The sequence below is a fragment of the Callospermophilus lateralis genome, chromosome 14 (assembly GCF_048772815.1).
Source record: "Callospermophilus lateralis isolate mCalLat2 chromosome 14, mCalLat2.hap1, whole genome shotgun sequence".
NCBI lineage: Eukaryota > Metazoa > Chordata > Mammalia > Rodentia > Sciuridae > Callospermophilus > Callospermophilus lateralis.
In genome coordinates, this window is record NC_135318.1 from 14,697,514 (window position 1) to 14,710,026 (window position 12,513).

The 12,513-nt window shown below is 45.3% G+C and overlaps 1 protein-coding gene across 1 annotated transcript; it reads left to right on the forward strand.

The window, feature by feature from the left end:
• Nucleotides 1-7,140: 7,140 nt before the first annotated feature.
• On the forward strand, nucleotides 7,141-9,532 carry Rhob (ras homolog family member B). The gene has a single exon (XM_076833353.2). It carries the CDS (start codon nucleotides 7,528-7,530, stop codon nucleotides 8,116-8,118), a length of 591 nt encoding a protein of 196 aa, XP_076689468.1. The 5' UTR covers nucleotides 7,141-7,527; the 3' UTR covers nucleotides 8,119-9,532.
• The last annotated feature ends 2,981 nt before the right edge of the window (nucleotides 9,533-12,513 follow it).

Below are 12,513 nucleotides of genomic sequence, written 5' to 3' on the forward strand. Positions count from 1 at the left end.
AACAGTCACCACCTCCTTCATATCCACCCCATCTCTATGTCCTGTGGAGTTAGGAAGTTCAATTGCTGTGAGATGCCAAGTACACTAAGTACCCTAAAGCATGTGAGGTCCCATGCATAGTCCCCGCTAGACAGGAAGCACCTAGCAAACATTAGTGGAATGAATAGATGAGTGAACTTTCTAGGTGATCACTGAAATTTCCAAGTTACAAATGCCTCAGTTTCTTTCTTACACATTGTGATCAAGGTGAGCAGAGATCACACAACCCTACAGACCCCAGAGAGAGCAGTTTTATCAAGGTTGTCAACCGGAGAGATTTTCAGTGTTCTCCTCTCTGATTGTGGTCCCCAGGAAGGACAGCTTCCCATGCTGAGCTGTGCTTATGTGGCTGGAGGCTCCCCACGAATCCATCCTCTGCTCCTCTGTTGTCCTGGTTCTGAGCAGTGGCTCCTAATATAGGCTCCGACTCATTCTATAAATAGCCACAGACACATCTTCAGTGGTAACACTTGGGAGTGGGGAAATCCATTGTCAATTTAGCTTCGCCCTATTGCAAAATTCTGACATCACAAGAGAACACAGAAGTGAATCATCCCTGTATAAATACTTTGATTAGATCATTTGCTTTCAAGACTTAAAAAAAAAAAAAGGCAGAGAAAAAACGTGGTGTTCTGTTCCACTGTAGACAGGCACAGTAAGGTTGATTACACACCCTTCCATATGTGAGCCCCTTCTCAGCTGTGAGAATAACTTACTCATTTTTTTTTTTTTTGATACGAAGATTGAACCCAAGGGAGTTTAACCACTAAGCCACATCCCCAACCCTTTTTATTTTTTTTATTTTGAGACAGGGTCTCACTAAGTTGCTTAGAGCCTTGCTAAGTTTTTGAGGCTGGCCTCAAACTTGTGATCCTTCTGCCTCAGCCTCTTTAGTCACTGGGATTACAGATGTGTAACACTGTGATGGGTGAGAATAATTTATTCTTAAAACCACATTCCTCTAGGTTCCATCCTTTGGAATGTTTTACCCTTTGGATCTTAGTTAAAACAATACAAATAAAAGAAGGTCTTGAGTAATAAAATAAATAAAGGATTTTTTTTTTGAAAGGTTTTGCTTTGTTTCATTTGATGGAAGGATTGACAGTATAACTTTTGACAGGTAAGCTCCCTAGATACATTTAATACTCCCTAGGTACATTTAAATTAAATCCATCCTGCTCAGGGGCCACAAACTGGTTCCATTAGCTAAAGCAGCCTGCCCTGCCTGTGCAGGGGACAACACAATGTGAACAACACAATGGTTTCAATTTAAATTCTGAGCTTCTATAGCTTAGTTATGGCTTGTTCTCTAGTTCCCCACAGTTGCTACCACAGCCTAATGTCTTACACACAGTTATGTACCTGCGGGACCCCTGTGGTCATCTGAGTTTCCAACCTCTAAGTTCTACTTATTTTACAAACAGGGGAACTGAGACCTAGTAAAGAAAATATGCTCAAGGATGTAGATCCTGGAGGTGGAAGGGCTCAGAAGCAGCTCCTTCAGCCTTCTGGCACCGGGACCTTCCTCTCTGCTCACTGAATCTACACGCCACTTTCCCAGGCTTTGGCTACAATGATAAATGTGTGTGCAATTTCAGCAGACACCATAGAGCAGGCCGGCGTTTGCCTGGGTGGATTTTGTAATGACAGCACTTACGTAATGGCAAGTTCTGTGACCTTCCTCTTTCTTTTCTGCCCTCCCATTCCTCAGGGCTCCACAAACCTCACACTCCTCTGTCATCAGGCAAACCTCAGCTGGGAAGGAGGGACATTTTCATTCTTCTGCCTATTGCTGCTTTTCCCTTCCTATCAAATGGCTCTGGGTAGAAACTTTTCCATTCAAAATCCACACAGAAAATGTTTCAGATAGTGCAAAGGGGTTTCTTTTTTCTTTTTTCCTGAAAAAAATCCTACTTGTTATTCAGGATCCCTGAGTGTTACCTCCAGCGTGAAGCTGTATCTGTCTCTTATTTTGATATTTGTAATGTGTACCCCAGCATGTGTTCGTCTTTGCCCTATGCCTTATCATCCATGCCTTTATCTCCCCTTCTTGACTCTCTCCTCTAGATCTGTGTTTAGTGAATTGAATTGAGAGGACAGAAGTTCATCCAAACTTCCTGAGAATGGCTACATCCACAACTTTCTACAAAATTGCAATATGTATAGATTTGGATTCTCTCTTTCTCTCAAGGAAAACAGATCAGCGTGTATAGAGGCAAAGGAAAAGCTTCCTCTTTGTCCTCTGAAGGTTTGCTGAAATGAATGGGTAACAGATTGGTAGGAGAAAAAGGCATAATTCTTTCCTGAACGTGCTTGGAGAGCATGGGGAGTACAGTTACTTAACAGCCCAGCCAGGTTTAGATGCTTCAAAGCCTTTATAGGGCAGAAGGAGATGGGGGAATACAGGTAATTGGGGGCAGATGACAAGGACACGATTTTGATCTCTTCTTTTGGAAAGGAAAAGGAATCAGGATGCAAAAAGATCCAAATGGTCTTACTGTCCAGGACAACACTGCCTAGTTTGGCGAGGGTCCAGTTCAGGGGCAGTGATGCAGAGGAGGGGAAGGCTGGGATCTGGAGAGTAGTGACTCACATGGGAAGCGGGGCCTGGGTTCACCCAGAACTCAGTGATCCTCTTGGTATCGGAGACCAGCAGTGCATTTAGGACAGAGTGCATTTAGTCCAGCAGTGCATTTAGGGCAGAGGCAAGAAGATTCCAGAGGGCTCACACAAGCAGCAACTCTCCCCAGGAAGAGAGTGTCACAGGAAGAGCTGGGAGCATCTGAGCTTCCAGGCATTGGACATTGTACCTGCGGGACTCCTGTGGTCATCTGAGTTTCTAACCTCTAAGTGTGAGCCACATTTACAATGTGAGCCACACGCCCACTTTTATATTTGTGTGAATCACAACTACAATGTGAGCCACATGCATACTTTTACTGGGAACCAGCACTGCATTAGATATTTCTAATGCTTGTTGAATTTAAATTTTTTTCTAGCTTAAGTAGTAACTAAAGTCTTTGAGAAAAATTTCAACTTCCCAGTATGTAAGTGTGAGCTACACACACACTTTTAGATTTTCTAATTGTCACATTAAAAATGTACAAAGGTGAAAATAAATTACATAATATGTCCAAATACTTCCAACATTAAATGTTATGTATTTAGGAATATACCCCTTATATACAAAGTATTACCATCTTGCTATGTAATTTATGTAAAAATTGTTATTGAACTATTTCACATGTTTTTCCATCTAAGTCTTCCAGTCTAATGTTTATTTTATAATTACACCACATTTCCATTTGGTTGCTAAATTTTCACTGAAAATAATCTGTTTCAATTTCATAAAATTTTCCAGTTGAAAAGGTAGGTTCACCTGCCCAAATTGTTTCGTACGTACCTAGGTTTCCCAATAACTGAACTAATATCAGTTTTAAAATTTAATTAGAATGAAATAATGTTAGGAAGTCAGTTCCTCAGTGGCCCTAGTGACATTCCAAATATGCCAAACTCACCTTTGTTAGTGGCTACTGTAATAACAGTGTAATTTTAGAGAGAGCAGGAGCTGATGCTTTGCCCATTGTCTATTCTCCTTGGCCTGGACCTGCACTGGACAGAGAGGTCAGGTCAGTGTTCAATGTCCACTTTCTAAGTTTAACAGTCTAATTATAGTGGTGCTCTTGTGAGCCCAATCTTCTCCTCACCCCAGGGTTCATATTAGATGTCAATCTCCTGGCCAAAAAAGGACATTTTATCTGCTATTGCTAATAGATGGAGAACCCAGAAAGCCCATGGGCTCCAAGTGGACCAGCCAGGACTGCCTCATTTCTTCTACAAGAAACAGTGTAGATAGTTCTAGAAGAATCTTTCCAATTTTAAAGTTGATTGCAGAGAGATGGGAAGTTGAAATTTTTCCCAAAGACTTTAATTACTATTTAAGTTAGAAAAAAAATTAAAATCCAACAAGCATTAGAAATATCCAATGCAGTTCTGGTTACCAGTAAGTGCTTAGGGATAAATGAATTAGTGTCATTTCTAAGTAAATCAGAGTATCCAACAATGGCTTTTTTAACTGAGGGAAAAATCCTGATTTTTTTTTGGGGGGGGGTTAAAGTTGCTTTACATTTCTTTAATCATAATTAGGGGGAAATGAAACCCATTGGTTTGTAAATTAGTGAAGTTATTGTCTGTGTAAATACACACAGTTAATTTATATCCTGTGAAAGATTTTAAAATAAAAATATTCATAAAGGGCCTGCTTTTAAAGATTTTAAAAATTGTTTTCTATAAGAAAAAAAAACCCTCATGATTGCCACAAGGTGGCACTAAAATCTAGTGAAAATTCCAAACTCTGGTCTGGTCTGAAGGGCAGGGAGTGATTTACAGGAAACACTGGGCAAAAAATAAACAAAGACCAAACATATTAGGTTGAAGATTGGGAATAAATTAATATCTTTCTTTTCCCCAAAATGGAATTCACCTGTATCACTGGTGGGGGTATGTCATACAATGAATATACACGTTAATAAAATAAATCACTAAAATAACTTGTCGCACAGAATTAAAGTTTATTCCTACCTTTCATCAGGAGGGCATAGTGAAGGGGGAGAGGGAGGGAAGAGACTGTGGGGCATAAGGCTAGTTTGGAAAAGTTCATCCACTAAATGGTTCAGTCTGAGGCAGGGTTGATCAAAGTATCCTGGGCAAAAAAAAAAAAAAAAGGAACAGCAGGAAAAGAAGTTGCTGTAGAACATAGATATTTCTATTTGTTTACTTTGACATCGATACTGCATATTTTGAGAAGTTATTTTGATACCGAGCTTTGAGCTCAGAACAACTCAGATAGTGTCTGAAAATCAGGAAACAAATGAACTTAATCCCTCTTCCTGATCCTTTGTATTTAAGGTTTTTTTAAAAAACACATGGTACAAAGCTTTAATTGTTTTACATTTTGGTAATATTTGAAACTTAAGGACATAGCCAAGATTCTCAAGCTATATTAAGACCAAGGAAAGCAGTGCGAACAATACAGCCATAAAAAGTTTTGACTAAAAGAAGAAAAACATGTGTAGATAAGATTTTTCTAATAGGCTAGCTTAAAAAAAAAAAAAAGTTCAGAATAAAGCCCTAAATTACCAACAACCAACAAAACTATTTAGTTACTGGACAAATTAGTTCCGTACATCTAAATACAAAACAACAACACGAAAAAATGAGGCCTTGTAGTGGAGCTAATCCAGAGCCAAGGAAGCACAGCATTCCTGGTCTTTGAATAAGATATCACTTCAGGTGGGCCAAGGTTACCTGCACTAATGTCTTAGTTGACTTGATTATATCTGTAGAGTCACATAAAGATCTAGCTCTTAACATATGAATTATAAGTGAAAATGCTGGGACATAGTTGGCTGCAAGGATTTAGTCAGATAATTGTTAAAGCAGAATCTGGAGTTGAGATAAATCCTAGGACGTGTCAGAGGAGTTCTGGAACCTAACCTTCCACAATCATTTACTGTTTTTTTTTTTTTTTTTTAAATTTGAGATGGGGTCTCACTATGTTGCTCAGTGTGGCTCCAGCTCCTGAGCCTCAGTCTCCTGAGTGCTTGGAGCTAAAGGTGTGTGCCACTGTAACCATATCTACTGATTCTTGCATAAGGCCAGGCATTGTGTTGGGTCTTCAAGATCCTGAGATGAGATAAAATCCTGTCCCCTGCCCCAATAAGTTGAGAGAGGGAGATGAAACAATGAGACAATAATCTCACCTTGATGTGGAGGGTCTCTCTGCAGAAAAAGAGATGCATCCCAGTTCATCCAGCCTGGATGCAACTCCCTGCTTAGTTGGTACTTTAGCCTCCATGATGGACTCTGATCTGAGATTCAACTGTTTCTCCTTCAAATGCAGTCACACAAAGCCACTACCTGTTCCTACAGTGTGTCCTACAATTTCCCACCTTCCCACTTGGTTCAAGCTATTCCTTCCTCTTGGGAGGCCCTCCTTGACTCCCCCTGCCTGCTTCCCTCCTCTTGGGTCCGTGTCAGTGGGTTGACTTAGGTATTTCTAGCCCAGAGGTTGGTGTCATCTCTTCTAGGAACAGGGGATGGATGAATGAAGTCTTGGTGCATATTAGGAGACTAGAAGTCCAGTATCCACCAGACACTAACTTGCTGTGTCCCCACCTGCAATCCTCCTCCACCTCACTCCACTTTTGGGGGGGAGGGTTCAAGCCATTTCATCTCATCAATGGGTTTGGGGGTGGTTGAATTCCCTTTAACTCTTTACCTCTGTCAGTTCACTGGAATGGAATTAGTTATGCAGAGCTGGGTGGAAGCTGCCCTTCCCTGGGGACTGTAAAACCCTCAAATGGGCTGGCATCAATCTTCCCTTTTCATTGTGCTAAGGGTTAGGCCTTAGGACAGTGCTCCTTCCCCTCATCTTCATCTAGAGACTTAAGTGGGGGCCACGAAAGGGGTGGGCAGTAGGGCTTGGAGGAAGAGGCTGAGCCAGATCCACTATTTAGTCAACTTGTATGGCTGCCCTAAGGCAAGTACGGGGGAGCCGGGGAGCCGGCCCACACCACAGGAGGGGCCGCCTCCAAAGAAAGGAAAAAAAAACTTTTGCTTGAATACAAAAGTTTACACGTGTGGCTGTTTATTTAAAAACAAAACCACTTTAAAAATCCTCCCCTCCCCCATAAGTTCGACCCCCCCGCCCTCTTCTTACCCTCCCGCCGGGAGTTTTCAAGGAAGCGGGGCAGGGAGTCGCCAACGCCCCTCAAAGTGCACCGAGTCTCGGACCTGCTCTCCCAGACCCTGTGGGTTCCAGCCTGCCAGTGGGGACTCGCGCACTTAAGCTGGGGCGAAGGCAACTACCGGGGTGGCGACACAGGCCCTCAGGGCTAGCCGCCGCGCAGACTCCCCAGTCGCCGCCTCTCCCAGCCCGGCGGCCTGGGCCGTCAATCAAGCTTGTCCGGCCCCGCCTTTGGGCTGCAGCAGGCGACCAATCAGAGTCAAGATCCGCAGCGATGAGCTCAGCCGGCTCGTTTCCCATTGGGCGGCTATATTAAGAAAGTGGCCGGACTCTTTAAATAGCAGGCGCTAGGGCCGCAGCCCGCATCTGCCACCGCAGTCAGGCTTTAGTCATCGCCACCCCAGTACGCGAGGCCTAGACAGATCCGGCAGGGAGCTAGGCCGAGTTCGCGGCTCCAGCCACTTTTGCGCACAAAGCCGCCCACCCTAGGGCTGGGACGAGAAGAGCGGCCACAGCCCCGGAGCAGCGCTTCGAGACGCACGGTGCACCCTATGCCCCGGCGCCCCCACCGCCCCCGCCGCGGCAGCCCGAGCGCACCGAGAGAACGCGCCACCGCGGGGCCTGGGTGCAGCTAGCGACCCTTGCCCCCAGCGCGCAGCCCGAGGTGAGCGGTGAGCGGCGAGCGGGACGGCAGCGAGGCGTTCGCGGGCCCCCTCCTGCTGCCCGGGCCCGGCCCGCTCATGGCGGCCATCCGCAAGAAGCTGGTGGTGGTGGGCGACGGCGCGTGTGGCAAAACGTGCCTGCTGATCGTGTTCAGTAAGGACGAGTTCCCTGAGGTGTACGTGCCCACCGTCTTCGAGAACTATGTGGCGGACATCGAGGTGGACGGCAAGCAGGTGGAGCTGGCGCTGTGGGATACGGCGGGTCAGGAGGACTATGACCGTCTGCGGCCGCTCTCCTACCCGGACACCGACGTCATCCTCATGTGCTTCTCGGTGGACAGCCCGGACTCGCTGGAGAACATCCCCGAGAAGTGGGTGCCCGAGGTGAAGCACTTCTGTCCCAACGTGCCCATCATTCTGGTGGCCAACAAGAAAGACCTGCGCAGCGACGAGCACGTCCGCACAGAGCTGGCCCGCATGAAGCAGGAACCAGTGCGCACGGATGACGGCCGCGCCATGGCCGTGCGCATCCAAGCCTACGACTACCTCGAGTGCTCCGCCAAGACCAAGGAGGGCGTGCGTGAGGTCTTCGAGACCGCCACGCGCGCAGCGCTGCAGAAGCGCTACGGCTCCCAGAACGGCTGCATCAACTGCTGCAAGGTGCTATGAGGACCGCGCCCGCCCCACCTTCCCCTGCCAGCTTGGCTCCCCCTCCCTGGCCCGTCCCCCACGAGCTGGGAGAAGGGGAGACCCACGTCCCCCAAGGACCCCGCCGGACCACCTGGCTTCTCCTGGCTGCTCTGGTTGTCGCGCCGAGAGTTGGCGTGGGCATCGGGTGCCCCCTTCCCAGTGTCTGTGTGCGTCCAGCAGTGTTGCACAGGTCCGGACGCCCTGCCGAGTGCCAAGGGGTTCCTGAGCATCCTTTCCTGAAGAGCCAGGCCTCAGAGTGTGTGGTTGTGTGTCTGTTCAACCCCCCGCCCCGTTTTCACCCCGCCCCCGTCTCTGGTCCCCAGGGACACGCAGGGCGCAGGAGTGTGGCCGCGCCCCATCAGTTGTTCACCCACAACCAGCGAGCGCGTGCGGTCTCTTGTCTGTAACATAGACCCCGGGAACTGCGGGAGGGGAGGGCTGGGGAGGTTGGGTGGGGTGTTATATAAATATAGATATAATTTTATTTTCGGAGGCGAGATGGTGTTATTTAATGGTGGAGGCGAGTGAAATGACCAGGGCCCCAAAACAGTTCCAGCCCAGGCTGGATCCGGCGCCCATCCAAGCATGAACTGGATTTGGCCATCTTTCCGACCCCTGAAGAAAACATTTGCAATTGACTTGGGGCTGAGAAGAACGCAGCTTCCAGACACAGTGTCTCCTGCGGATCAGCCCCCAGCAAACCCCTCACCAACCACCAGTGTCAGGAGGGGGTTGCGCTGCCGGGCTGTTTTTGCCATAAGCGAACTTTGTGCCTGTCCTACAAGTGAAAATTGTTCAGCCCAAGAAACTGATGTTGTTTTATTTAAAGGCTAAAAACTTTTTGTTGAAAGAATTCTTTGCACAATTGTTTCATTGTTTGACACTTAATGCACTTGTCATTTGCATAAGACAGTAGCATTCTGACCATACTTGTATGCTGTAACCTCATCTACTTCTGATGTTTTTTAAAAGATGATGATGACTTTTAAACTAGGAGAGGGAAAAAACCCCACTAATTTTTGCTTTGTTTTCTTGAAAAAGTGGCAACACTGTTTGTGATTTTATTTGTGCAGGTTATGCACACTATTTTGATAAAGGAAGGTAAAAAGTATTGGTCTATTTAAAACTTTCATTTTTCACAAGGCAGTCTATAGCTATGTGAAATTTTCTCTGTATCTCTGTACAGAGAATAAACCTGCCCCCATTTCCTTTTTTCGCCTCTCCTCCCAGCCCAGTGGTACTTCTACTAAATTGTTGTCTTGTTTTTTATTTTTTAAATAAACTGACAAATGACAAAGTGGTGAGCTTATGATGTTTACATAAAAGTTCTATAAGCTGTGTATACAGTTTTTTATGTAAAATATTAAAAGACTATGATGATGACATTTATAAATGGCTCCTTGTGGTTTAATAGTGTATAAAGGTATCTATGAATTTGGGACGAGGGAAGAACTCTTTGGTAAGACCCTTTCTTGATAACAACACCATTTGTCCTATAATAAATGATGATGAGATCCCTTTGGGGGATGTGGGGTTGGGTGATTGAGGGAGACCAGGTTGTTCCTATCACATTCCTAGAGGAAGATGAGAGGGTTAGTTGGACACCAAAGTAAAGATCTTGGACCTAATGTGTATTGAGTCCAATTAGGTGAATCCATCAGCATGTCTTAAAGATAGTCTGAAGTCTCTCTGGGGGCTTAGCTTCTTTGAAAAGTTGTTATGTGTGCATCTTAAGCTTAGAGAATTTTTTTTTTTTTTTTTTTTTTTAAATTCTCAGTGTTATTCAGGCTGTTGACTGGGTCTCCTTCAGATCTAGGGGTTAGATAATACCCTGAATGAGACTGTATATTGTTAGCACTGGGGCAGGAATTCCTCAATGAAAGTAGGAGAGAGAATTCAAATAAGGAGCTGATTTTTTACTGAACTTTCATCTGAATATGGAAGGAGCCTAGAATGCTTTAAGGACTGAGAAGGGCTATATCATCCATGGGAGACTGGGTGTTTGCTACTTAAAGTTGGAGTAGCCCCATTTTTATGAGCTGATTTCAGGTTCTTATCTTTTCTGCTGAGGCTCTGGAATGTAGACAGGTTAATTTGGAGTTGGAGACCACATTGAAATCCTGCTGTAGGTATGAGGGCTCAACCTTCCAGCTCCCAGGAGCTTCCAGGGAAGGGAGTGGCACCCCTCTAATCTACCTAAGAAGTTTGGTTTTTGTTTTTCAGCACTTTCTGGGTTTCAGGGCTGTTTACTCCCATCTCCATTCACCTCCCCCACCCAGGGCCCTTGTAAGGGAGGTCTCCTTTGAAGTTTGTTTTTCAAAGCTGAGGCTTCAGTTTCCTTGGTTTCCTTGTCTTCTTTCAGACTCCAGAGTTTTTGTGAGTGAAAAAAACCTGGTCAGTAATGACCTTTCACCAGCTCAAACATGCAGTAACAGGGCCTCCAGCTCAGTTGGGCAGGGGCATGGTAGCCAACAGAGGGGGAATTGTTTGGGCTCCACCAGGAGCTGAGAGAGGCACCACTCCTTGCCTCTTTGGCTCCACTCAACTCTACCTCATACCCTACTTTTCCATTTTAAAGGCAAAACTTCCCATTGAAAAAAGCAGGGTGTTTACTTGCAGGTTTCACATAGCAAATCCTTCACAGCCAACAAATCCTTCAGTACCAGGGAGTCCAGAACTCTGTGGGAAGAGCCCAGGCTTGGGCCCAATGCCCAGACTCAGCTCTGTAGCCAGCCAAGAGCCTGGAGATCCTACCTTCTGAAAGGGCCTCTCTGGCTTTCCTGCCGGGTACCTATAGCTGTCTGTTTTTTATATTTTGGGGAGACAACCATCTAGATGATACATGGCAGTCTGAGTTATGCTGCTTTTAAAATGCATGGCATTTAATAATTCTGCCGGAACATACTCTTCTTGACACATTAGGATCCAACTGGAAAATATAAAGACGAATTTGCTGTAGGCTGAAAAATCAATTAGGAAAAAGAGGTAAAACATCTGGTGTTACTCTTAGGATATGAAAATTCATTTTGCACATTTAAAATAAATGTGTTGAGTTCATTTAATTGCCTGTTGAACAGTTTTGTGGAAAATAGTGGGGAGTTTCATTGATCCTAGGCATTTTACAGCAAGGGGCATAATCTTGGGTTCTCTTTTAATCTTACTATTAAATCAATATGGATTGTGTTTCTAAGGCCTTTTCCACATGTGCTTTGGTAGACTTAGAATGGGGTTTCTGAAACTTAAGTGTGATCAGAATCATATGGAGGGAGAGCTGGTCCTAGTTCCAGAGTTTTTGATCCAGAATATCTGGGCTAGGGTTTAAGAATTTGGATTTCTAACAAGGTCCCAAGTGATGCTGATGTTGCTGATTTGGAGATCACATTTTGAGAATTACTGGCTTAGGGTAAGAGAATGTCCCTGTCAATGTCCAGAGAATAGGGGTAGTTTCCATATTAAAGCAGACTGAATTCTGTGATGTTGTGTCCTGCACAACTTCCTTACTCCATGGAATAAAGAGCTCTCAGCAAGCTTTCCTTCTAGAGTAAATCCCTATCTTCTCTTCCCCACATTCTTGGGTAAAAATGGGTTGAATTCCCCTTTAGAGATTTAATCCTGCCATTTCTGAATCCAGAATGAAACAGCACTCTGTAATTCATTCAGAGTGCTTTGTCAACTCTGATGAGATGGGGATACAGAAGCAATGAGACAAGGCTCTTGCCCTCCAGAAGCTGGTTTGTAGACCCCGTGGGTTGGGCAGTTCTAGGAATGCATTTACCAAGCCTGAAACCTAGTGTGCTCTGATGGAGGCATCAGAAGAGGGTGGGACAGGAGCCTAGGGTGCTTATATTTGCCTGGCATGTTTGGAAAGGTGTGATGGAGGAGGAGGCATTTCAGCTGAGTCTTCAAGCAGGTGTGGGTGATATGTAGATGGAGGAGATTTGGGGAGGATGGGCCATCAATGCAATAATGACGCATGCAGCTTCTTTTTACTTCTGTGGGGCCTGGGCTTTGGGGAATAAAGCTCTTTGGGGTGAGAACTATTTTTCTACTTTTAGCCCCTCTGGCATATATTTCTTCGATCAAGAAAAATAGTGTTACACAGCCAAATCAAACACAGCTCCTCCTTTCCTCCTATGCACAACTCAGGGAGCATCTATCTGGCAGACCAGGAGAGAAGGTAGGTGAGGATGGTTTCCATATTAAAGTCACCGTTTTCTCTGTGCTTCCGAGAATGTGGCACACACACACAAGGGCAAGCTTTGTGGTAACTGCTCCTGGGAGACATGCACCCACTTTACTTGGTCCATCTTCTGTTTAGAGGAAGAACCTGGGTCTTCAGACACCTAGCGGTTCTGCTCCTCCAACTCTCAGCAG